The sequence below is a fragment of the Struthio camelus genome, chromosome 9 (assembly GCF_040807025.1).
Source record: "Struthio camelus isolate bStrCam1 chromosome 9, bStrCam1.hap1, whole genome shotgun sequence".
Taxonomy (NCBI): domain Eukaryota; kingdom Metazoa; phylum Chordata; class Aves; order Struthioniformes; family Struthionidae; genus Struthio; species Struthio camelus.
The window spans coordinates 21,596,150-21,620,075 of record NC_090950.1 but is presented as its reverse complement, the minus strand read 5'-3'; the positions used below and the strand labels follow the sequence as shown (position 1 = coordinate 21,620,075).

Genomic DNA, 23,926 nt, shown 5'->3' with positions numbered 1-23,926 from the left:
ACATCAGCATTTGTGTGGCCAGATGAGGGAGCTACCGCTCCAGGTAAAAATCAACATTTGCTTGCTTGCTTAAAACGTTAAATCACTGCAACCTGAGACAGGATAGGGGAGAAGGAAAGCGACCGGCTTTCAGAGGCAATTCACGTTTAAGTCACCTTGCAACAGCGATCACACTGCCCCCCTAACAGGAAATAAAGAGTAACTCAAGACACTTGGTCACTCTTTCTCTCATTCTCTCTCTATCCCAGCCACAACTCCCAACATGGGCAAATGATTTCCACAGCCAATTTATAATATGCTAAGCCTGTACAGAAGGGAAAGTAAAAAAAAAAAAAAAAAAAAAAAAAAAGCACCAGGCCTAAGACCTACCAGAATCATTATTCGTATGTAGAGGGAAAGAAAAGACCATAAAGCGCAGAGGACTAACCTTCTGGTTTAGGAGGATAAAGTACACAGTAAAGCTGGCGACTCTCCCAAATGAAGAGGCTGGCATGAGGCATCTTCTAAACTTCTGTGTGCTTTTACCTTTTTACTTGATTTGCTCTTACTCTCTCATGTACGTAACGATCTGTATTTATTTGTCAAGCCTTTTTAATGTCTTGACTCTAGCTCCTTTGTGCTGCCAAGCAGTTACGCATATACACACAATTCCACAAGCTTTTCGAGTGAGAGATTGGTCTTTACAGCATCTCACATACATTCAAGCATACTTCCGAGCCCGCACTCTCTGTGTTTCTCTAATCTCAGTCTACCCTCACATCCTTTGCTAGAAGCACAGATCCTGGCCCAGCTGAGTTCCTGTGTGTGATGCAGTGGGACTCTCAACAGAGGAGCTGCAGGTCCCAAGAGCTGCTGCCAAACACTAGGGCTGCTTAGCTGCTACCCAATACCTCTCTCCTGGGAGAGAGGGCAGCTCCTCCACCTCCTGCCTGCTCACCTCATTTCCATATAAATTACTGTCCATATTCTAAACGGACATCTTCCCATGTTAATATCCATTCAAACTACAGCAAATCTTGACAGGTAGGTGGGTCACACTTCACCTTCTCATATGCAACAGCCTGACACACTTCCTCCCGCCCTCCCCTTCCCCCCAAAAGTGGAAGAGTGGCTATGAACTCATCCACAGATTTGTAATGAGGCAATGGAGGGAACAGGAGCCGAGCACCTTCCAAATACTTCATTCTCTCCATTCCTGTTTGCACAGGAAGACTGAAGCTCCTCATGCAGCACGCCAACCATTTTGCAACTCTTCTTCTCTATCCAGCCAAACTGAACACATATGGGAGAGCTGTAGGGTAAGCACAACTGCCACACAGATGGCTTTGAAAGTCATACAGATATAAAAGTTTTTCAGGAAACTGATGAAGAGCCAGAGATTGTAGCAGGTTAATCAGGAAAGGTAAACACACTGAACCCACCAGGACATCCTCAAGAGCATATGTACCATCCCACCCAGACTTAAAGTGCTTCAGTATGTCAGACTAGTGACTAGCAACTATTTACAAAAGGCTGTTCTCTGGACTCTCCGCCATACTGCTCTTCGTTCATGTGTAACCTACTAATTTTGTTTGCATTTCTCCTTCGATGATAAAGCAAACATTCTCCAACAGTTAGTAGGTACCATGGATCTCACGTGAGCTGAGAAGCACGCTGCAAAGCTAAGCTCTCAGATCCAATACTCTTTCATGTGAGACAGGCCTCAAATAACCTTTAAGAAAAATCCAAACTGATTTAAACTCCAAGACACACAACAGATCTACAAATTAAGGCTTATCCACACAGATTCAACACCAAGACAGTCTCTACTTGTACAGAGCACAGAACCTGCTCAAATAAAAAATAATTAGGCCCGAAATAATTCAGGCTCCATCATGTAGTTATTTCTTCTTAATCACAGTATGGAATTCTTCCCTTCAGAAAAGTCCATTACAAGGAAAAAAGAACAACTTCTGGAAAATAAAGATCTACAAAGATAACCCTGTATTATTCAGTGAAAGTCTAATGCAACACAGAGCACAAAATAACAGAGCAAATACCTGGAACTCACACTGAGAGATGAACCTCTTTTTCTTTTTAATTCAATCCACAAATAATAAATCCTCAAGGTAAAACTACAGATTAAACCAAACTCAATAGGAAAAGTCATTTTAGGATCCCAAGCTGGGCTCATGTAAGTCCCTACCAACAAACTAAACATGGAAAGACAAATGAAAAATGAACTTAAGGGAGGTAGGAACCTAAGCTTTATTTATTGAACTGATTTTTAAAAGGCATATACTTTGAGTGCCATCAGCATCTAGTGAGATTTAGCGCTCGAATTATCTTTTTTTTAAATGAACCTAAGTCATTTAGACACTTCAGTGGTTGTGAACAGCTTACGTAAAAATACAGCACATGAGAAAATCACCCTTATATTAACACATTCTAATTCAACTAATACCAACAACACAACAATACAATTTAAAGATTTTAAATAGGATGAATGAAGAGGGGAAAAAAATATCTTAAAATCAATTTGCTCTAAAAAGATCCAATAATCTTCAGAATAATTGACCGAGATGTCAAATCAGGAAGAGGTAGACAGGTGTAAGCACATACTGGAAAGGAATCTGAGGAACTTGTTTTAATCCTAACTAAAAATCGAGAGCTGCTATGCACTTGGTACAGAGTTCTCCACTCGTTTTTACCACACTTTTATTGCAGGACATAACAGGCTTAAAATACAAACCTTGCTACTAGGCCCCCTGCCATTTCTAGTTATATGCCTGTGCTCAGCCCTATTGACCTCAAGCAGCTCAGCAGTAACTATCACCAGGACAGGGAATTCGACTTCAAAAGACTTTTTGCCGTGCATCTCTAGCTTTCCTGTCATCCCAGGCCCACCTTCCTCTCAACTACAGCCCCTAAAAACATACTGATCCTAGGGAACAACCTTACCACACCTCAACACTCACCTTTGTTGCACTGCCCATTCTCCTTCTGTCGTTCAAGAGTAGGAGCAGTTCAGGAAAAAGTGGCCTTTCAGTAAGCGTTTATGCCATACACACAGACGAAGAAACTCAACCAACTGGCAAACCCAAGCAAGTAAAATATCCCTATTGTCCCAGACAACAGTCACTGCCTGATGCTTCATAGAAATGCAAAAATAAACACAAAAAAATCTCATATGGCATCTAGCCAAGAATGTTGTACAAAGACACGAGACTCTCTTCTGAGCTCTGAAGACACTAGATTCAGTCCTTGTCCTGAGGCATAAAAGACGGTAACTCCAAACTAAACTATTAACACCAAAATCAAAAGTCAAACTGTTGACTTTACATAAAATCAACATAAGAACAGGCAAATGGTTTAGAACTTTTTATACTAAAGAAATTTTGAGGGCTCAGTCAGGATGCAGTCCGTGACTCCATAAAGAGGAATAAGGAAAGGGAAAACTTTCTTCAATCCCTCTATGCCAGATTCCCACACCAAGAGACATAACACAGGAGTGAAAGCAGTCTCTTGTAATCATTGATCCCCACCCTGGCAAACGAGCAGGAAGAAAAATAACATTTCCAGCTCAACACCAGAAAGCGGCGAGAAAGCGGGGAGAAAAAAGAGCCAGAGAGAAAGGCTCCAGTTTAGTCCTCCCTGCCTTGTTCTTAACTGTACCGACCAAAAATGGAGAAGGCAATCTTGTCATACAGCTAGTTACTCTGCAATTAGGCCTGACAACATAGCATAAACAACAGTATTAGAAGAAAATAAAGTCTGAAGCACAACTCTTAGTAAAATAATAATTTCTGGAACTACTGAAAGTGCTCAAAAAAATCCAGCTAGCCCCTGAAATGGCTGATTGAAAAGACTAACAGCTTTACAAAGGCTAAGAAAGAAGTCAGGTCAGGTCAGGTCAGGATCGTGCCTTCAGGCATCCTGTATTTTGTACTTGGAAGTAAAGAATGGTTATACAATAAATACACAGGTTCCTATGCATCCATATATTGTCTTTATAATTGACACAATTTTCAAACAGCTTTTCTGAACGTGGACTGTAAATGTTTCCTGCTCTAAAAAACACCAAGCAGTAGTGTTACTGCAATTATGCAATAAATCTTAGCAGCACACACTTCCAATATGTTATACTTCCTCTTTACAATAATTCTAATGATCTTTAAAGTGTTTTTTCAAAAGGATACAAATAAAGTGAGAAGCCTGGGTGTCTGGCTGGCTTTGAGAGTCAGAGACAGGAACTTTTCCAATCTTGTCCTTAAATCCGATGTCCAAGAATCCTTGAAAAGAAAAACAAAAGATGACAGCTGTTCACCAAATATGTACACTTATGCTGACAGTACTGTTTGGATCACAGTAACCTTCCCCTCTAGTAAACAAAGCAGCCAGCGCTGTAGAGAAAAGATTTTCCTTCACTGTTACTGAAGCAAACATGTTTACTAACTACTCAGACATGCACAGAAATTAGAAGTGAATTTAGTATTACTCCTAGACAAGAGTTCTAAAAACATGGTGTAGCTTTATTTCAATATAAAACTGTCATTCTAAGTACTTCTGTCAGACTAGTGTTGGTGCCTTGTACGCACAGGCCACAATTGCTTCTAAATTAAATGCACTTTTAAAGTATAAGCAACATGGATAAAAGATAAAAAGAGGAATATAAACGTACTTTCTTTAACAGAGCACAAAACAAATCCTTTTCCATTCTTTTCAAAAAGAAATCACTGTACTCATCTTTCACTCCTGATGACAATTGGGACTTCTAGATTTCGTCAAAAACTACTGCAAAGGTCATGACACGACATCAGTGATCAGGGTACAACATTTCTAAAATGGATTTGGAGCAGAAAACAACTCATATATGAAAAATGCACTAACGTATCCGCCAGTAACTGAACTGCTGCCTTCCCTCTGTCTGACATAAATTGTCTCATAAGCATGAGAAAACAATCGTTATGGAAGAAATATATATTACGTCTAAGAATCATTTTGATTACTCATTTCTTCTATTTCAAACCTTCATTTAAACTGGTTTCTGCTTGACGATAAGTTAGCCATCAGGTGAAAAAGCAGTGCTTTTCAACAGGCAGCAGGAGCTTCCTGAATTTACTGCTCTGTGCATATGTATATATACATGAATATACACATACACACACATATATACATGTATGTGTTTACGTATGTACATTGCAAGCTGCTCTTGCAGCTCAAATTTGCCTTTGTGTTTTACCACGTTGGAGAGCATACAGAACTGTAATCGCCACATTCATCAACTCAGTGTCAAAACAGTGGTGCATCACAGTACGCTGCATATTACCAAAGGAACCATGACTCTTACAGAAATGAGTCTATCTTTTTTTTTCAAGGTATATTAAACAAAAACTCAAAACCTCCAGCTGTATAAAGCAGCAGATGCCCAAGGAAAAAAAACACTGCAAGAACACTGCTTAGTAGATTAGTGACTTACTGCTGTTCTTTCCCAAACGTAAAACAATCTGTGCTTCAACACTAACAGGAATTTGAGTTGTACAGTTCCCACAAGAAAACATGTGTGACTGGATTGAGAACTTGGACACTGAGTTACTATGAATAAACCTGCGGGTCTTGTCTCAGACAAGACATTTAGAAGGAAAAGCTGCTAAGTATAATTATAAAAAGAGTATTTATGTCCCGTCTCCGAGATCAACCAGTATGCCTCATTATTTATAGCTAATCCCAAAGGAAAATGGCAGTATATGCCTTTTTTGGTGTTAACTGGAGCTCCTCATCAGCTAGTATGTCTAAAGTCAACCCTAGGGTAAGTATCACTTAAGCTTTGATTTGATATCAAAAAGCACTTGGCAGCAATACAGGCTAAAGAGATCTCTCTCCCTCCACAATGACTGCCCACAGCTGCTTGGATGAGCCAGCACAACTGCTCATGTGGTAGGACAGTGAAGCTTATTAAGTATATAACCCTGCAAAACATTATGCATATTTACATATTTTTACAAACAAATTTGTGTGAGTGCGCATGTGTGTGTACATGGGAGCAGTATACACGCACAATCGTATGCAGTAAAGCAGATCAGTTCCTTGATCCAATCCCAGTGCAGCTGCACAAACAGCTGTTTCCAGCATAGCCAAGAAGTTAAGGTGTAGTTTTAAACTGCAGGAATAAGCTCTCAGCAGGACAGATGGTGGCAGTACCCTCCTCCCAAGAATCACCACTGATACTTTGGAACTTCAAATCATAGCTCCGGACACCGTCTCTACAATCATTCCCTCAGTCTCTGAATCTAAACAGTCTCTGTTATCTAAACTGAGACAATTACATTTTCCTTTTCTATTACACGAGGATTACTTATAAATTTGAGTTTCTCTGTTCCACAAGAGATGCAACTGCTTCATTCTCCTCCACCTAGTTATACTCAAAATTCAGCTATACATAAACACCTGATGGGGTATCTTGGGCAATAACCTTAAAGAAGTAGAAATGTAAGCAAGTAGACTTAAACTACGGCGTAGTGATTCCCAGAAGCATGCATATTTCAGGGCTGCCTGGAAAGAAAGGATAGGCAGCAATTCTTATCTATGAAACAAAGGCAGCATAGCATTTACGGCACAATATAAAAAATATGTAAGATAGTACTCTGTTATCGATAACACTCTCACAATCCTTCCCCTATAGAAAATACGTTATTTTATGACTGTACAGTTTCTGTTAAAGAAACAACAAAAGCCATTACCAAACTAAATATCATTTAATATCTATCACCCAACGAGAAAAATCAATAAAAAACGCCTCTGCAAAATACATGCTTACCTGGAAAAGTTCTTTAAATGAAGGATGTACCATGGGATTAGGAACAAAAGGCAAAGCATAGAAGGGAAGAAACTCTGTTGTCTGGCTAAGTGCAGCTCCTTTTGTTTCTAGGTATGTTTTAAAGAGAGAAATCCTTTCCTCAAGTTCAGCTTTGTCCTGGGAAATAAAGCAGCACATTTATTGTGAAGAAAACTACTCTGAACGCACAGTAAGGCTGACCAATTAAAGTAGAGACCTAAATCCAACATCATTTTCAAGTCTGAAATCCAAGAATAATCGTTATCTAAGTAATACAGCCAACCTAAGAAGCAACACTCATTTAACGAGAGCGCATTACATCCTAATTTCACCACTCAAATGGAAACTGCCTGTTGTTTCTGTTGTCCAGCTCCAGTAAAGGAAGAGAGGGCTGATTGCTCTGGAGCGTAAATTATTCCTGCCCACTTCAGGGTAAATTTCTAAAGCAGAGTGTTATTCCCACACTCAAAGCAGAGAGGAAGTATCTACCTGACTCTAGATGCACTTCATTTCAGTGAAAAGCACAGAACTGTAAAATCCACTGTAAGATCCAACATCGGGGGGAGGAGGGGAAAATCACTGGATCAACAACCATATGCAGCATCAAAAACTGGACTGAGTATATTTTATTGGATGACGTTTTATTTGAAGATCCATTTCACAGTAAGGTTTGTACTAAACCCAGAAGAGATCCTGTTAAAGTCATATGCTTTACAGAAAGCTGTTTTCACACGAGCCACTGATAAACTCTACTAATAAAATCCTTCTGATACATTTTTCTTATTATTACTACTACTCCCTGCAGTCAACTCTCTGCTGTCTGTGGACTAACTATAGAGAAGCTGACTGAGTTTGGATCCAGAGGCTATATCATGCATTCACATGATGCCAAGTCCAAGTCAGCAGCCCTGGTAAACATACTCCTACCCCACTCAGACCCAGGTCAGATGTATGCACAACACTCAGAACTGTGTGGGAACATAGCCAGGTTGGTACTGTGATAGCTCGAGTCCAACATTGCCTTTGAGAAGCCTGCCTTAAATGAGCTTATAACGAGCGGAAGCCCTGTTGGATCCTGCCTGGCTCAACACTGAGCTTTCCCAAGTATCTCTGCTAGTTTACCAGCGCTCCAGGTGAGCTGGCCCACAGAACAGATGAAGAGCACCTTAGTCAGAGGCTGGAAAACACACACTGAAGGCATCCAAGCAGTTCTGCAAACAGCTGACAGGAGTAAGGCAGGAGCCTGGCAGATCCAGTTGGCTCCAGGCTGCTTAAATGCCTGTTCTTCATAATAAACGTATCACCTAAGATATCCCAGCCCTAGGTAACGGAGATTTTGTTTTATGACCGTTTGGAATGGTACCTTCAAACACGGTACAGTGAACTGGTCAAGATTCAACTTCTCCCTTTTATCAGGAATGTTTATTTCTCAGCAAATGGCTTTGGCCCAAACTAAAAACAAACAAACAAAACCCCCAAACCCGAGTGTTTTAAGAATTTCCTACAGAATACAACTAGAGGGGTGAAAATATCAGCAAGTCGATATTTTCCAAATGAAAGTGTTTCAGGACGTCCAAGAGAAGGACACCTCCAAATTTCATTTCTGTACTTTGCAATACAAGGGCCTGCTTTCAACCCAAATGCAGACTGCTGCCCAAAGACTGGATCTGAATTCTGGGAATTCTAACTAAGAACACCGACCTCATCCACACCAAAGACAAATACATGAAGTAAAAGAAACAAAAGCAGTCTTAAGTTCAAACTGTAAACTAAACTTACAGGCTTTCCCACAGAGTGTTTCAAGAGGTAGGTGGCAAAATGTATGTGAAGATAGAACTCCAGCTTCTGAGCAACCGGCTCACTGTCTCGAACTGAAGACGATATATGCTCCTTCCAAAGTCGGAAGAAAACTTTCTGCTCTCCATTTTCAAATGCTGTAAGTAGATCTTTCTGCAGAAGGGAAAAGCATTCAGTGAAAAACCAAACACAGAAGAACTACACTTTTCAACAGTGGGTTAGCAAGTGAAGAATTCAAGCGCAATCTGAAGACTTTCAATTAAAGTTTTACGCAAAACCTCTTACCATTCAACGACCACCTAAATATTCTTTCTCCACCTATTTTTACTCTGTTTCAGAGCCTGAATCAGCCATCAATGCAAGAAGCAAAGCCTAAATTTTCAAGCCTGTCTAATGAGTTTGGGGGCCCATGATACCATAACGAAAAACAAGTGCCTACAGCGTGTGAAAAAATCAGCCTTTTCCAAGTAAGGCCAGCTAAAAACCTAAGCGTGAACCAAAACTACTCCCTCAGGTTCAAAAGAAGTAGGGCTCTGCATAAAAGCAAATTTGAATTTTCCTGCGCTGAGAGAAGACTGCTAGCAGCCTTCTCCAAATAATCAAGAATCATTTCAGAGACTTTGGATAATCTCAGCTGCTGTAATAAAATAAAAGATGGTTAGTGGCCTTTAACTGTTTTGAGTATTAGTTACTCAAAATAAATGAAAATGATGCATTACCTGAATAGTCAAAGCTTTTGAATCTCTCAGGGAAACACCTGCCGATTTAGGTAGTGGCTTCCCTTTTATTTTACATTCCTTCACCAATATCTTCACTGTTTCTTCAAAATCAGCAAAATCCAAATACTATAAGAAAAAAAACACATATGGACAATAATTTTTAGATTATTAATGTTTCAAAGAGCGACCCGTGAATTACAGAGTCCTTTAAAGTTTCTCTGTTGCATGGTCTGTAAATGCCAAAGTCTGCACAGGAATCTCCTGCAGTAAGAAAATCTTGCCTCTCAACTGAGTTCCTTCATATGTCCTAGAGGATAATACTGACAATCAAGCACACCCTCTCCGAAAGAATGATGTCCCTTAATTTAGCCAATAACTTCACTCAACCAAAGAAGAAAAGGAACTAGAATCTACTAACGCAATATCTTGGTTGAAGAAACAAGCAAGTAACTCCCTTGTAAATAATGGTCTCAGAGGGCAGAATTCTTAAGGAACGCATAACCAGAGGGCAGAATTCTTAAAAGAACGCATAACCGTCATCTCCAAAACAGTCAGATAGTTTCAACCTAAGCCAGATCATTCATAATATCTGAAGCTATACAAGCAAGCCAAAATAATAAGTAGCAAAACAAGCGTTGTTCTTCTGAGAAAGAGAGAAACAGTCCTCTCTCTCTCTCCGTCATTTACATTATACGTTACATTATACGCAATTTTTTCCCCATCTCAGAAGTCTTAGTTATTGGTTGCTGAGGCAAGACACAACATTTGGTCTTGCACACTTGATCTGTATGTCCAATGTTGCCACAAAAACGTGTACAGGAACTGCTTACTTCCTTCACTGTTAACATATTCATCATTAAGTACTTAGAACTCTTTTTAAGATTTGTTTTCTTAGACACATCAAAAGTTCTAGGTTTTGCAATGTTTTGCCATTTAGTGGACTCTTTAGACAGAGAGTAGCTGTCCAGCCTTTCAACAGACAGTCTGTGGAAAGCTAGGTACAATAATGGCTTAACGGTTAACTTCCATTAGTGACTCCCCCTCCACAGCACTGGGTCATACAAGGATTTTGGCAGGGGAGAAAGTTGCTGATTTCCTCTTCACTAAGGCCCTAAACAGTGCTGATCAAAGGAACAAGGCAGTAACATGTAGCAGACAGATCACAGCTTATGTCTTGATCCAAATCACACTGAGTAAACAAATCTCCCATTTTAGCTAATTTATCTGAAAGGCAGGAGGACAGACTACCACAGAGATACCCACTCTTTAAAAGTTTGTCTCCCACTGTATTTTTTGCTGGATCATTTCAGACTTTAGAATATCTTCTGATCACCTCTTACAGGCAGCACGGGTAGAGGAGCGGTGCCTAACTGGATGATCTTGCTTAGGCATTAAACCATGCACGACTTCAGTCTGGGCTTTATTAGGAAAAATTCTAGGGGCCTCTGTGATTTTATACAGCCATGGAATTACGTAGCTAAGTCATGTTTAGAGGATCTCACCGGTATCACAGGTCAGACTTGAGCCCTGCAGCTCTCTGTGGATCTAATCAAGTTACCCGTTCCAAGCAACAAAGGCCTCATTTACAAGGAACAACAGATAATTCTAGATGGTCGACTGTTGACCTTCAATGGACATTGAGCCCTTTGAATTCACAGAGCATGACAGAAGTCAATAGGATGCCAAGGAGAAGCAAATATTTTGTCAGTTAGGTAACAACAGAATTCAGATCACAGCTGCAATGTCTCATTCCTGAATATAAGCACTATGAAATTTCTCTTTGCTTATTTCATAAGGAGGAAAAAAAAAAAAAAAAGAGAAAACTAACCTCTCTCACTAGTCCCAGCAGCTCAGCTTCGTAAGCTAGAACATCACCCATTGTAAGGGGTTACTGCTAAGTCTCATCGCTGAAAAACCTAGAAAGCGAGAAAGGTGGGGAGCGTCAGCAGGCAGTACAAGGGCGTGCACAGCTCAGCCATACCCCAGTCACGCCCAGCTCACCAGCCGTCTCCTCTCCAAACGCGGCGATAGAGAAAGACCCTTCCCGCCTGCCAGCTCCGAAGAAGCGGCGAAGTCTGCGCCCGCCGGCCTGCACGGCGGCTCCCGCCTGCCCGCCCGCCGGGCACCCCGCACCCCCACGGGCCGGGGCCGGGGCCGGGGCGAGCGCACCCAGCGCGGCGCCATGGAGCCCCAGCCCAGCTGCCGCCTACCTCCGGGGGACCGGCCGCCCCTCCGCCCTCACCTCCCTCCCCGGCAGCCCCGAGGGCGGCCCGGCCCGGCCCGGCGCAGCGCGGCCTACCTACCCCGCAGCCCCGCCGGCTCCTCCCGTCGCCTTGGTAACGGCAGCTTCGCTCACCGCTCCTTGCCAAGCCACGCCCCCTCCCGCCGCACGTGATAACTCCCAGCCAATCCCAGGCCGGGAATGGGGCCCGGCACGACGAGCCGTCGGGCAGCGCCCCCTAGACCGCGGCGGGCGGAGCTGCAGCCGCGGGGCGGGGAGGGGGCCGAGGGGGCCGCGGCCATCGTGGCCCCGGGGCGAGGCCGCGGCCTGTGGGGGGCCAGGCCAACCGCCGCCTGCCCGTCTCTAACAGCTGAGGTCGAGACAGGCCCCGGCCTAAATGCAGTCCTTGTGCTTGCTCCAAAGCCCAAGCCGCTCTTGCTCCGTGTGGGATTAACGCTTTGCCTTCGAGGAAGGCGCTGCGTTCCTGCAGCCACAAGGTTTCTACCACGCAACACAATTCCTTTTTCTCCCTCATGACGTTTTTCTCACCGCATAAACCTGATGCCAGTTTTGCTTAAGAGTCGCTTTCAATTCCATCTCTCTAACATTACTTGAAGAGAGTTGGGGGGGGGGGCAGGTGAAACTCACTTTAAGAACCTGTTAAGTGAATGGAGACTGTAGAAGTAACTCGCCCACAGTTTAAGGAAAAAACCACAAAACGAACAGGTTACGGTCACCTGCTCCGTTTACCGCACAACTTAGAAGAGGAATTTTTAACAAGCTGCCAGACAAAAACGGCAGCGTCTTCCCGCACCCGGAAACACGGGGCGACGGGGTCGCAGGCCGCTGGCGTCGGGGCAGACGCAGCAGGACAGAGGCGCTGGGCACGGCACGCTGCAGGCTGGCCCCCCTTGCTCCGCCGCCGGGGACCCCTCGCCGCTGGGGAGCCCCAGGGGCAGTGGGGGCCCCGCGGCCCGGCCGGGGCTGGCGCGCGGGGAGGCCACGGTGCTGCGCCAAGGGAGCGCCCGCCGGGTTAGTTCTCCGGCCGACACGGGCCCGGCCTGTCCGACCTCGTGCTCTGGGAGAGCAGCGGCATATAATAGGTCTGACAAAACGAACGGAAAGGTTGGCCAAGCCCCTTAATACAGGCTTTTCCCCATTTTTCATTAACTGAAATGTTAATGAACCTCTTGACATTGACACTGAATTTTCTAGGAAATACGTGCTAGAAAAGGAAAGAATGACGTTGTCTCAGGACTGACGTCCTGTCCAGGAACTCGGTTTCACCCAGGGGGTCCTTGTTTTCCTCTGCCCCCACCTTTGCCACATGAACATCTAAGACACATGCACTCCCCAAACACACCTTGCCACAACACGGCACCATCTTTTTTCCTTTACGAGGCTGCTAAAATGGGCTGCCAGAGCAGAACGCGCTCTTTGGCATCTACCCAAAACACAGATTTTAAACTTCGGTAACCCAACAGAAAACCCGAAAGCTAATCTCACCGAACGGCTCAAAGGCACGGCTCTTCGTTGAGACGATTTCCCAGTCAAGCCTTTACTTTCTCACACCACTGCTCCAGGACGATTGTGGTTCAGAGTACAGACTTTTCTTGGCTAGTGATCTAAGTTCTAGTGATGATTGCATTCTCTTTATGCAATTTTTTGTTAATTCTAAGGCACAGAAAAAAAAAAAATCACCCTTAGACATTCTTGCCAGATCTAAAATTATCAGCTTGATAGGTGAAAGGTTTGGAAAGAGAGAGGTGATGAGAAACAGGTTATGACAGAAGCATGCGACGTTCGATGAGCAGACACTAGCACTCTATCTGTAACTCGTGGGAATTATGCTCCTACTGCTGCAAACAGTTCTGCTCTGTTGCCATTGTGAAAATAAAATACCGCAGCAGGTGACTGCTCTTTGGGAAAGGAAAGCAGAATGTCAAATACCTTATGCAGGACAGATGCAGCCCGCTCCTGTGCCCTCCTTCCTTGAATTATTGTTTCCCAAGTATGGGACAGAGCGATGGTTTGAGCCAGGGTTGTGCCAGACTGCCCAGTTTTTATTACTTGCTTCTCATAGAATGGATGAAAAGATACCAGGGAAGAGGTCACTTCGTTCATCACATTTGTCTGTGCCAGAGGCCTTTACAAATGTTTCATTCTTCAAGTCAATGTGCTTGAGAGACATTCTCAGTTAAAGAAATCTTGCTAGGGAAGGAGCTTCAGGAGGAAACTCATCAGTTTTCTTCAGGCTCCCTCTTTTCCCCAGTGCTCTCAGTGCTTACACCTAGCACATTACAACAGGCAAAGAGATTAAGCCAGAGATTCCTGAAATCTAGTCCTCTGAGTCTAGTCTGAATTCCTAGAAAGCTCATTAAAATTCCTGGAAAGTGCAGGAAAACTCCTAGGAGACACTTCCTAATTCCTAGAAAGCACATGGAAATTCCTAGAAAGCGTGCCAAAATTAAGCAAAAGCACACTGAAATTCCTAGAAAGCATCAGGATATTCCTTAGAAAACACTGGTCAACTCCTAAAAGGCAAACGAAAAACTCTTTGGAAGCATCCCATAATTTCTAGAGGGTAGTCTGAATTCCTGCCTGTCCAAATGCCTAGAAGGCACCAGGGAATTCCTAGAAAGCATGAGAAAATCCTAAACAGCACTAGAGAATTCCTAAAAAGTGCTGGAAAATTTATATTCTAGTCATTAAGTGGTATGCTTATTGCTCTCTATTATTTTAACAACTGGCATGCACATTGGTGGTGTAGTTACTGTAAGCATTATTAAACGGTCAGTTAGGTAAGCAATCTAGCTGGTAACAGGAATGTCTTGTTTTGGTGATTTGTATACTAAACATAGGCCTTTATGTTTATAAAAAAATATGCTTATATACACAAAACTTCTATATTTAGTATGCAAAGAGTAGATACACTATTAGCTAAAGAGCAGAAGGTTTCTTCTGTTATATATGCTTCTATAGAGAGTTCCCAATATTAAACCTTATATATTTGAATTTTACCATACTAGACTTTATTCGTTATTTAGTCCATTCCAAATGAGTGGGAGGGCCCAACCAGCTCCCGTCAGGCTAGGTCTCGCTACCGGCTGCAGCACAGGCTGTGTTGGGAGAGGTGTCACCCTACCGCCCATGGGTGCAGGCACACACCCAGGCACTCCGCAGGTGAAGAGCATGGCCACTGTCCCAGCCAGAAGGAAAGCACTGCCCGGGGGCCCTGGCCGTTTATAAAAATAGCTCACCGCTGCTGGATTTGCAGTCATCTAGCTGGGCTCGTTCTTCCTCCAGCCAAACAAAGGCGATGGTACGGCGAACGCTACAGACTGGCTTCGATCAGATCGCTGCATTTCCAGCACCTTGCAAAACTGAGGTGGTCTCTCCTCCTTCGATTTGTTACCTTTCCCTCTGTAACTCTAAAGGAATAAATGACACTTTTAGAGAGCGATCCCAAGGTTTGGGAGCAGACCAGCTACAGCTATCCTCATTATTTGCAGTAACAGCTAGAATATCCTCTGCTTCCTCTCTCTTGTTTAACTTTGGTGACAATTAGGCACTGCCAATGAGGAAAGAGAGAGAGAGATTATCTGCTGATTTTCTCCTTTCTGCATCTTCAGGACGACATACATCTAGCTGGCCTTCTCCTCTGAAGAGCTAAACCTCACTGACATTGTGACCTTAGCACAGAACTTAAGGTTCAAAGGTAGCGGGAAAGGGTCTGTGAGGCCTGGGCTTTGCTGTATTGGTCATATTGTTTTCTTTGTTTTCTCTATTCTCTGCAGAAGTCACCTTCCAGTGGGCACACAGGCTAGCGTGCAAATGTTGCTTTGCATAGGCTTTGCCACGCTCCTAAGGTGCTTGAGCAGAGACAATATTTCCAGGAGATTGCTGCCTTGGGGTGAGCACTGACCCACCTCTGGCTGGTGTAGGGTGTGGAAGACACAAAGCTTGTGCCTCAAGTCAGCCATCCTCAGAGAAACTGGCAGAGTCAGGGCATCTCAGGTCAAGGAGAAAGTCCAGGCAGGTCAAAGCCCCAAGTGAGCCAACAGCCCCCCCCCCCCCCCCAAATAAGCCTGCCCCTCTATCTCATGCGACATGCAGGCCGTTGCACCACTGAGTTCCCCAGGAGATCCCTGCTGACCCAGCTCCATCTCTGTCAGTGAGGACATCCTGATTTACACCAGCTCAGGGGATAACCCCGGGTTAATACTACTGTAACACCAGCGCAAAGGAGCAGGGGCTCAGATCCTCCAGAGCTCATCTTCAAAGCATCATTGAAGGAGGCTCCTTCATCTGACACGCAGGACATAGATGAGGAGATGGGTTCTGCACCCTGTTCAGCCATAGCTCCCCAGCCCTGTGCAGATAGCTCAATCAGCCTGTGCCTCAGCTTTCCCACACACCCATGGGAGGAGATTCATTAACGCCTGGAGGACCCTATCTTAGGCTTTTTTTCCAGGACCGCTGTCACTGCCACCTCTGCCAGGGGAGCTGAGCGTCAATGTGGCTGGGCTGCTGACTGCCAGCTACCGGTCCCACACTTGACTGTAACCTGGTGCTTGATTTTAAAAAAGCTGGCTATTTTCTGTGCCCAAAGGGAAGATTTTGCAGGAAACATCTTCTTCTGGTGACCCTTCCAGGTCATTGCAATAAAAATAAAAACAGCCAGGCAAGAGGGGAACATTTTCCAAAGCTTAAACATCCTGTTTTCTTCGTCAAACGTCAGCTTTTAGTTGCCAAAAGACATTTTAATTTGGGTTTTCAGTGAACAATTTTTGAAGGAACATTTGGACAACAAATAAATAAGAAGTCATTTGAGTTTTTCATTGCTGACATGTTATTGTTGGTTGGGTTTGGAGCACAGACTGGCTCCAGCTGGGACTGGCCAGGAGGGCAGACAGGTTCACTTGGAGCAAGGTCCTGCACTTGGACTGGGCAATTGCCTGGCGGTTCAAATGCCTGCTCACATAGCGAGTTGCACAGCAGAGCAGGGCAATGTTAGCCCCAGGACCTTTTGGAAGGAAAGCTGGGGCAACGAAACCACAAAGCCTCTCTGCAGCATCAGGCTTTCATGAAGCTGTTCTGTCTCCGTTGGATGGGGCTTGTTTAGATGCTGCCAAGCTATGAATGCAGTCAGCCCCATGTCAGGCTATTTATATGCACACCTTCTCCAAAAACTTCCTGTAAGCAAAGTCCCCGACCAGAGAAATGGCCAGCCAAAAAAACAAAAAAAAATTTTTTTTTGAAAAATATTGTTTTAAATCTTCCTTTCAGAAAAAAATATTCACAATGCTGTTCCTCGCCTTCACCACTTGGCAGGGTGAAAAAAAGTACACAGCACTGGATGTGCTGCTGGGAGGAAGAGAGTGGACACTTCATTGCCCTGCCCCAGCTCTAGCAAGCGCAGATGCAGGCTGGGCCAAATCCGGCTGCCACCTGGGCAGCCCAGCTGGCCATGTCAGGTGCTGCACATATGGTGGCCTCCGCAGCAGTGCCCTCCTGCCCTGAAGCATCAGTCCTCTGCATCCCTTGCTCGGGGAGAGGGGACGCAGCTTTCTCAGACCTCTGCAAAACTCTCATGCCGCGGCTGCCACCCTGGCGTGGGCTGGCCAGGGAGGAGGAGTCCTGCAGTGCTCACACTACTCTGCCATCCAGGGGGGGATCAGCCTGACCAGGTTCTCCAGCTAGTGGCAGAGACCTCCCTCAAGAGGGTGCTGCGTGGTCGCCTAAGGCTGGGACAGGAGCTGACCAGCCGGGCCACAGAGAGACCAGCCGGGCCACAGAGAGACCAGCCGGGCCACAGAGAGACCAGCCGGGCCACAGAGAGACCAGCCGGGCCACAGAGAGACCAGCCGGGCCACAGAGAGACCAGCCGGGCCACAGAGAGACCAGCCGGGCCACGGAGTTGCCTGCTGAAAGCGTAGGGAAAACCTGCTGTGCCCCAGTACCTTCTTCCGGGTGGATACATTCAGGGTTTGGGGATAAAGAGGTAGAGCCTCAATGAATCCCCCTCTCACCCTTTTTGCATATTACTGCCACCTCTAGGAACTAAACCCAGTTTCAGATGATGCTTGAACTGAAGGGAAGCAGTGCAACACCTCCTGCCTGGAGACCTGCTTTAACAGACGCGGACGAATGCAGCCGTACCCTCCTGCACGTGTTTAAACCAGGCCAGTCTGCCCTCCCCACCGTCTTCACGGAGCCAGGGCTGCCCCTGGAGGGGATGAAGGAGGCTCAGTGCCCGGGACTGAAGGGGGCCACAGTTGAGCTTTCTGATGCACGTTCTTCTAGGAAATGGGTCGTAAAGCATGGACAGCCCCAAACCAAGGTAAACATTGCCTCGCAAGAAGGCTTGGCTTGCAGTAACAGCATGGCTTCCCTGCCAAAACTGGAAGCGGGCTAGGAGGAGGGAAGAGCGAGAGATGCTCCATTAGAAAGAACAAAAAAAAAATTGTTTTTGAGAAAATAGTCTGGGAAACCACGGGCTCAGAAACAGCAGGACAGAGACCTTCGTCTCCAGGAGAAACATGCCCCATCCCAGCAATGCTCCCAGGGAGCCCCACCTCTCTCGTCCCAGCTTCAATGCTGCCACAGACACAGACCGGTGGCAACCTGTCCCACGCTGCTGACACGGACCAATGGCGATCTGCCCCATCATCGGCAGGGACAAACTGCAAAGCTTTCAGGCTTAAGCTAAAGCTAAGAAGGATTTTTGTGTAAAGTTAAAATAAGCAGAGAATCTGTCCCGTTCTACAGGAGCTATTTTAATCTCTCCCCTAAGGGAGATGGTGGGGAGACAAAAGGTTAACCCACCTTGGTTCTCACTGACGAGAAATGGAGAAAAACAACTTAATGGCAGAGCCAGCATAAAGGCGAGAACAAAGACATTGCACCAATATTTCAGGTCTTTTTCCTTCACTCTGAAGGGGAAAAAATGGCTCCACACTCTTTCCTTCGTAGGTTATCTCTGGAGGAACAATGTCCCCATAATTTCTGCTGACAATTAACCTTGCCTGTGTAGCAATTCTTCCCTGGGTCACTAGACCAGCTATTTATACCCTTGTGCACAGATGCTGCTGTCACTGAACAACCCTGCCCTTTCCCCTCTGCTGGCTGCACACCAAGGCTGTGGGCCGCAAGCCCCAGGGTGTCCCCCACGAGGGTCCCACTTCACCTGGAGCCTTACAACACAGCCCCTCCACTGTGCATGCTTGGCCAACACAAAAACATGCAGGCATGGGCATCGCTTAAACTCCCACACCTGCACGCACATGTAGGGCAGCAGCATCCCTCAGACCAAGCCCAGGCAGTCAGGGCATCTGGGGTTTATGGTCCCATGTTACCAGCAGCAGCCTTGTGGCCTACCCCTTGCCAAGGGCCCCACAGCCTCTCAATAGCCCACCTCCAAAGGACTTGGGTGAAAATAGGATTTTCCTCGTGTCACCTCTCTATAACATGTGGGTAACACCGATTCCCCTGCTCGCTGGAGAGCCGGAAGAGATGGCTTATCTGAGTACGTGCGCAGTATTTTTCTTAACCATCACCAGCAAAGGGCTTTAGTTGTGCAGCCGATGCCAGGAACTACAATACGGACCTCCAAGCAAAACTCCAGCCCTGGGATCCTGCCAGCCAGGCTATTTGTCTACACAGTACAGGATTTCAGAGGCCAAGTCGAGCCAACTCAAGCTGAAAGCGAGCACCAGGGGTTGGGGCAGCTTCTCCACCTCTGAGGCACAAAGCACGGGGCCATCCCAATCCCACCAGTGCCAGAGAAACACTGGCCCCACCAAAACCATACATCTTTCCCTGAGGGAGCCAAGAATCTTGCTCCCATGTAACAAGCCCCTCCAGGACACATGGTGCACGAAGACACCCAAGGGAACACATCAACACCCTCGGGTGAAGGTCTCCGGTCTCACTAGGGGTTGCAAGAAAATGCTGCAGGCCTTGCGCAGACCTGCAGTTTCAGCACTCCTCCACACCCCCATCCCAGCAACGCCACAGAACTGACACCAGCCCAGAGCTGAACTGCTATCCCCGTCACTGCCAGCACCCAGGGCAGGCCAGGATCTGGGCAGGCCAGGGTGCAGGGACGAGGGTGGGGGCGCTCCAGCGTCCAGGATACAGGCAGATAAATGGCCATCGCTGCCATTGTTATCAGCGGCGCCCAACCTTCACATTGAGCAGCGAGGAGGAAGAGCTTTGCCTGGCCCTGGAAGGAAGGGGAGAGATAGAGAGGGCGGCACCGCTCCTACGGGGAGACACGGGAGAACGACCTGGTGAGCACCCATCAGGGTGGAGGAATGCCAGTGGGGCAGGCTGCGAGGTCAGCCCTCTCCCTCCAAGACCCCTTGCCCTGGGAGCGTTACCCCAGGCTTCTCCATCCCCGCTTCTTTTGCCAGCATGTTGCCAAGCAGAGTATTTTTCTCTGAGCTAACTGGAGAAAATGGGCGATGAAGGACAGGTCCAGGGCCTCCCTGAGAGACGTCGGGATCCGTCAGAAGTTGCACGCTCTTGAAGTGATTTATTTTTCATCAGGGTTAAGGGGAATGAGGCCCATTAGTCAGGAGGGACGGTAAACATGCTTCCTGCATCATCTGCCTCTCCCTCTGGCAAACCCAGGAGCATTCGGCCCTAATTAGCCCCTGGCAAACACCCCAGGGCAGGTTCCTTCCCAGCATCCCCCAACAGACCCAGGAGAATAGCACTTCCTAAGAAACCAGCTCTAATGAGTCACTGTGTCTAAATGACATTATTTAAAGCAGCAGGGAGACTTCCCAAGCTCCCCCTACACAGACACCAACCTGGGATCAGAAAGCCACTGGTCACCTCCATCCCCTGAATAGGGCACCAAGCTGGTCCTAAAGTGATCAGCCCCATCGATCCCCATGGAAACTGGTGAAGCCCTGTAGCTTACCCCAGGGGAGCACCCATCCCTGTAGGCTTTATCCCAGCTCCAGTGGGTGCTTCTGTTGATGTTTGGTGCTTCCCTTGATGGACATTGTCTCGCTCTGATGGACACACCGCTAGAGAGGCCGGAGCTGTGGAAAGCAAGCCCTTGGCATCTGTTATGGGAAGTGCCACAAAGTGAGGAGCAGCAAGCAGGGCCGATCCACAAGGTGGAGATGGCAGGACAGCCTCATCTAGGACCCAGGAGATGTTCCTCACTTGACACATTTGGAAGCAGCAAGTCAGTGACAGCAGCTACGCTAGGACCTTCCCAGAGCCCACCCACCTGGAGGACGTCTTCTGCCTTTATAAAAAGACTTCCAGAGGTTTTCTGGGCATTCCCTGGAAATTGTTCTAGAGTTTTTCTAGAGGTTTAATTTACCTCTCCTGAGGTTTTTATGAAGTCTTCCTATGTTGGTTTTTTTTTTTTTTTTGTCCCCTAGAGCCTTCCTAGCAATTTTACAAAGTCGCAAGTTGGCATTTTCCAAATGTTGCAAGTCACACCTTGGCAATTCTGCAAAGGCACAGCACCTCAGCAAGTTATGGTGTCGTACCTCAGGCAGTCGTGGAGCAGCAACCTCAGCAAGCCTTACTGATAAACCAAAGAAATATGCAGGGGTTAGAAATAACCCCCTTTAATGGACCATTTCATAGGTAGGACGCACCATTTCGCATCACAAAGTCTTAAACTTGCTGTGGAGGAAAGACGAGTCACAGAAGGGAAATCTTGTCTACCAATGCCAACACACCAGCTGCTGTGTCTAATGAACCAACTAGCTGCTTGTCCGGTGATCAGCCTTCTCTCCAAAGAGAGAGGCAAACAAGGCTGAAAACCCCTGGAGAACACTTAATATGCATGCTTCCTCCAAGAAAAGAAGGACTTCTCAATCATCAGCCCTCCAGCAAAGGTCAATTTATACTTGCTAGGAAACGCTCCTCATGTTTATCCTACCCAACCCACGGAGCATCCCCCTCCCACTCCCTGCCTCCCTCAGCCCAGAGTAATGCATCAGATTTGAGGTGTGGACATCACCGTTTCTCTTTCACACTACCAGGGCACCCAGCTAATTGATTTGCTTTGCCCTTTAACCAGCAGCCATCTCAGTGCTCCTCCAGCCCCTCTCCAGCCCTTTCCTAGGCTTCTTTCCAAGATCGCTGTGTAGCTGTTGACATTTTCCTGAGCAGAAAAACGCTGAGCACCCTGGAGAGAAAGCCAAGACAGCGGATATTTTTCTGCGTACGATCTCTGAAGTGTCACTCCCAAACCACACAATTCCTACTTGCGTTTACACAGTGAAGATGAAATGCAATAAGCAGCAGAATTGGGGAAGCGTGAACAGACAGGCCAATTCCCAGGCTTTTCTCCCAGGTGTCCCAGCCCAACACACATGGCATTTTTCCCTGCCAGCCACCAAAAGTTCCTCTAAAAAATCTAACTACCTGAGCATAACCTTACCACAGTCCCAGAATAGCGCCTCAGAAATCAGTTCAGGGCAATTAGAGGATTTTGCGTTTGCTTGTACCGAGAGAGTCCCAGGCATCATTACCACAGGCAGGAGTGATCTTATGGGCAAAGAAAGATCATTTTGCGCAAGAATTAAGTCTTCTGGATGGTGCCCCAGGCAGTACATGGCTCAGTGTGAACTGACGGGCGCATGCAGATTTCCACTGCCGTACTGAGAACCAACAGCGCAGCAAGCACAGCAAGTACACCAGCTCCCCTCAAACGTCTATTATAGTCGAAAGTCTTGGCAAAAATACCTGTGAATCAAAGCAGGCTGATCACAGCATAGCCAAGGCATCAATATAGGCATCATTTAGATCTTTCTCTAAGCTGTTTTTTCACAACATTTCTACTTGGGACTCAAATCTCCTAGCAATACCTGGCTGTCCGATAGGCTGCCAAATGACCTTAAATAAGGATTTTTCCTCTCCCAGTGTGCTCACCTCTGCACAGTATTTTGTAAGATGACACAAGGTGCTATTAACAAATTATTTGAAATACACCACATACCACACCGGTCAGAATCAGAGAAACATGCAGGAATAAGGGAAACATGTACCTATTGAAAGGGATTAAAGCACTGGAAAGACTTGTATTATGTATATTCATCCAGCTTCCGTTTCTTGTACCACAAGACCTGAGTCTTGCTTTTAACGACCATGGGGTTGGAGTACTCATTACCTTTCTTTCCAGTTTTACCTACAGTAAAGTTGTCTGTGGCCATTTCAGGATCATTCTCAGCTTTGCTCCACAGGGACATATCTGGATCACGATGAGAACAGCAAGCTATGACTAGCACCCTTACTGGGGCAACATTTCAACTTCAGGAACTTGTGGTTGAAGCCTAGGACTCAAAATTGGCTTTCAGTCCAGTACCTCTGCTCTGTAATGCTTAAATTCTGCAGAGAACAAAGGCAGACTATTCTATTGCTATAGTAACGCCTACCAAAATAAACCAGCTGCTGGAAAAACTGCCAGGTGCTACATGCAAGATTTGTCTTGCATTATTACAGACACATATGAGCCTGGGGTATGTTCACACGGAGCAAAATATTCTCACATATATATAATAAAAACCTCATTCCATTAAGTGCTGTTTCAAGTGATGCAGCTTAGCCCAACAGTTGGTTTACAGCTTACCACGGCTGAAGTGTCTGACTTGCCGGTGATGCAACCTTTGAAGCGTTACAGGCCCAAGAGGTGAAGGTCCAGCTGGTCAGACGCTGAACGGCTGAGCTGCATTCTTTCCTTCTGACAGCTGCTCATGCCATTCTCCTGACTGTAAACTCCCCCTTGGCTAATGATGCACATCAGTGTAACAACTTGCATGTCTGGATTCATCCCATCTAGGTCTGTAATGTATTTCTAGCTGTCTGACCACATCAGCTATTATGTTTGGTGAAAGCAGTGAAAGCACACAGAAGGAAAGGGGATCCTATGAAACAGAGAATCATGCCTTCATTTCCCCATCACAAACACCCAGAGTCCTTCTGTCAGCCCTGCACTGACATACAAACACAAGCATGTGCAAGAGGGACCATCAGTGCAAAGTTAACATCACAGAGGTAATTTGCCAGCAATCAAGCTTGCTTCCACACAGAAACCTACCCTCTCTGTAGCATCAGTGCTGTGGCTGGGCCAGCTTGGAATTAGTGACTTTGCTAAGCCTAAACAAGCGTTAGAGAGCAGCAGTATGCACAGATCTCAGCTATTCTACGGAGAAGTAGAATCAGTCACAGCCTTGCTGGAGGGAGGAGATGCTCATCTCCAATGAGCAGCCGCCTGATGAGGAAGACAAAGCCTGAGGGTAAATTGGTCTAACTTCTAAGGTCTGGGGTGAGGAGAAGAAGGGGTTGCCAGGCTCCCCTCCTCCATTTTGTTTTTAAAACAGCCAAGTTTTCTGTCAA

General features: G+C 46.0%; 1 protein-coding gene across 5 annotated transcripts in view; it reads right to left on the bottom strand.

Annotated features, from left to right (window-relative positions):
• Positions 1-11,719, bottom strand: part of ARMC9 (armadillo repeat containing 9) — a 79,215-nt gene extending 67,496 nt beyond the window's left edge. For 2 of the 5 annotated variants that reach the window (XM_068954067.1, XM_068954069.1), the window contains exons 1-7: positions 11,634-11,719; positions 11,159-11,246; positions 9,331-9,456; positions 8,594-8,764; positions 6,797-6,952; positions 4,179-4,271; positions 2,958-2,982 (exon numbers count right to left, since the gene is read on the bottom strand). In XM_068954067.1, the coding sequence (XP_068810168.1) occupies positions 2,958-2,982; positions 4,179-4,271; positions 6,797-6,952; positions 8,594-8,764; positions 9,331-9,456; positions 11,159-11,209 (622 nt within the window). In that variant the 5' untranslated portion in view covers positions 11,210-11,246; positions 11,634-11,719. Of the gene's footprint in view, positions 1-2,957; positions 2,983-4,178; positions 4,272-6,796; positions 6,953-8,593; positions 8,765-9,330; positions 9,457-11,158; positions 11,247-11,331; positions 11,403-11,629 lie in introns of those variants that run through there. The other 3 variants (XM_068954070.1, XM_068954068.1, XM_009682163.2) reach the window with 3 other exon arrangements.
• Positions 11,720-23,926: the final 12,207 nt, after the last annotated feature.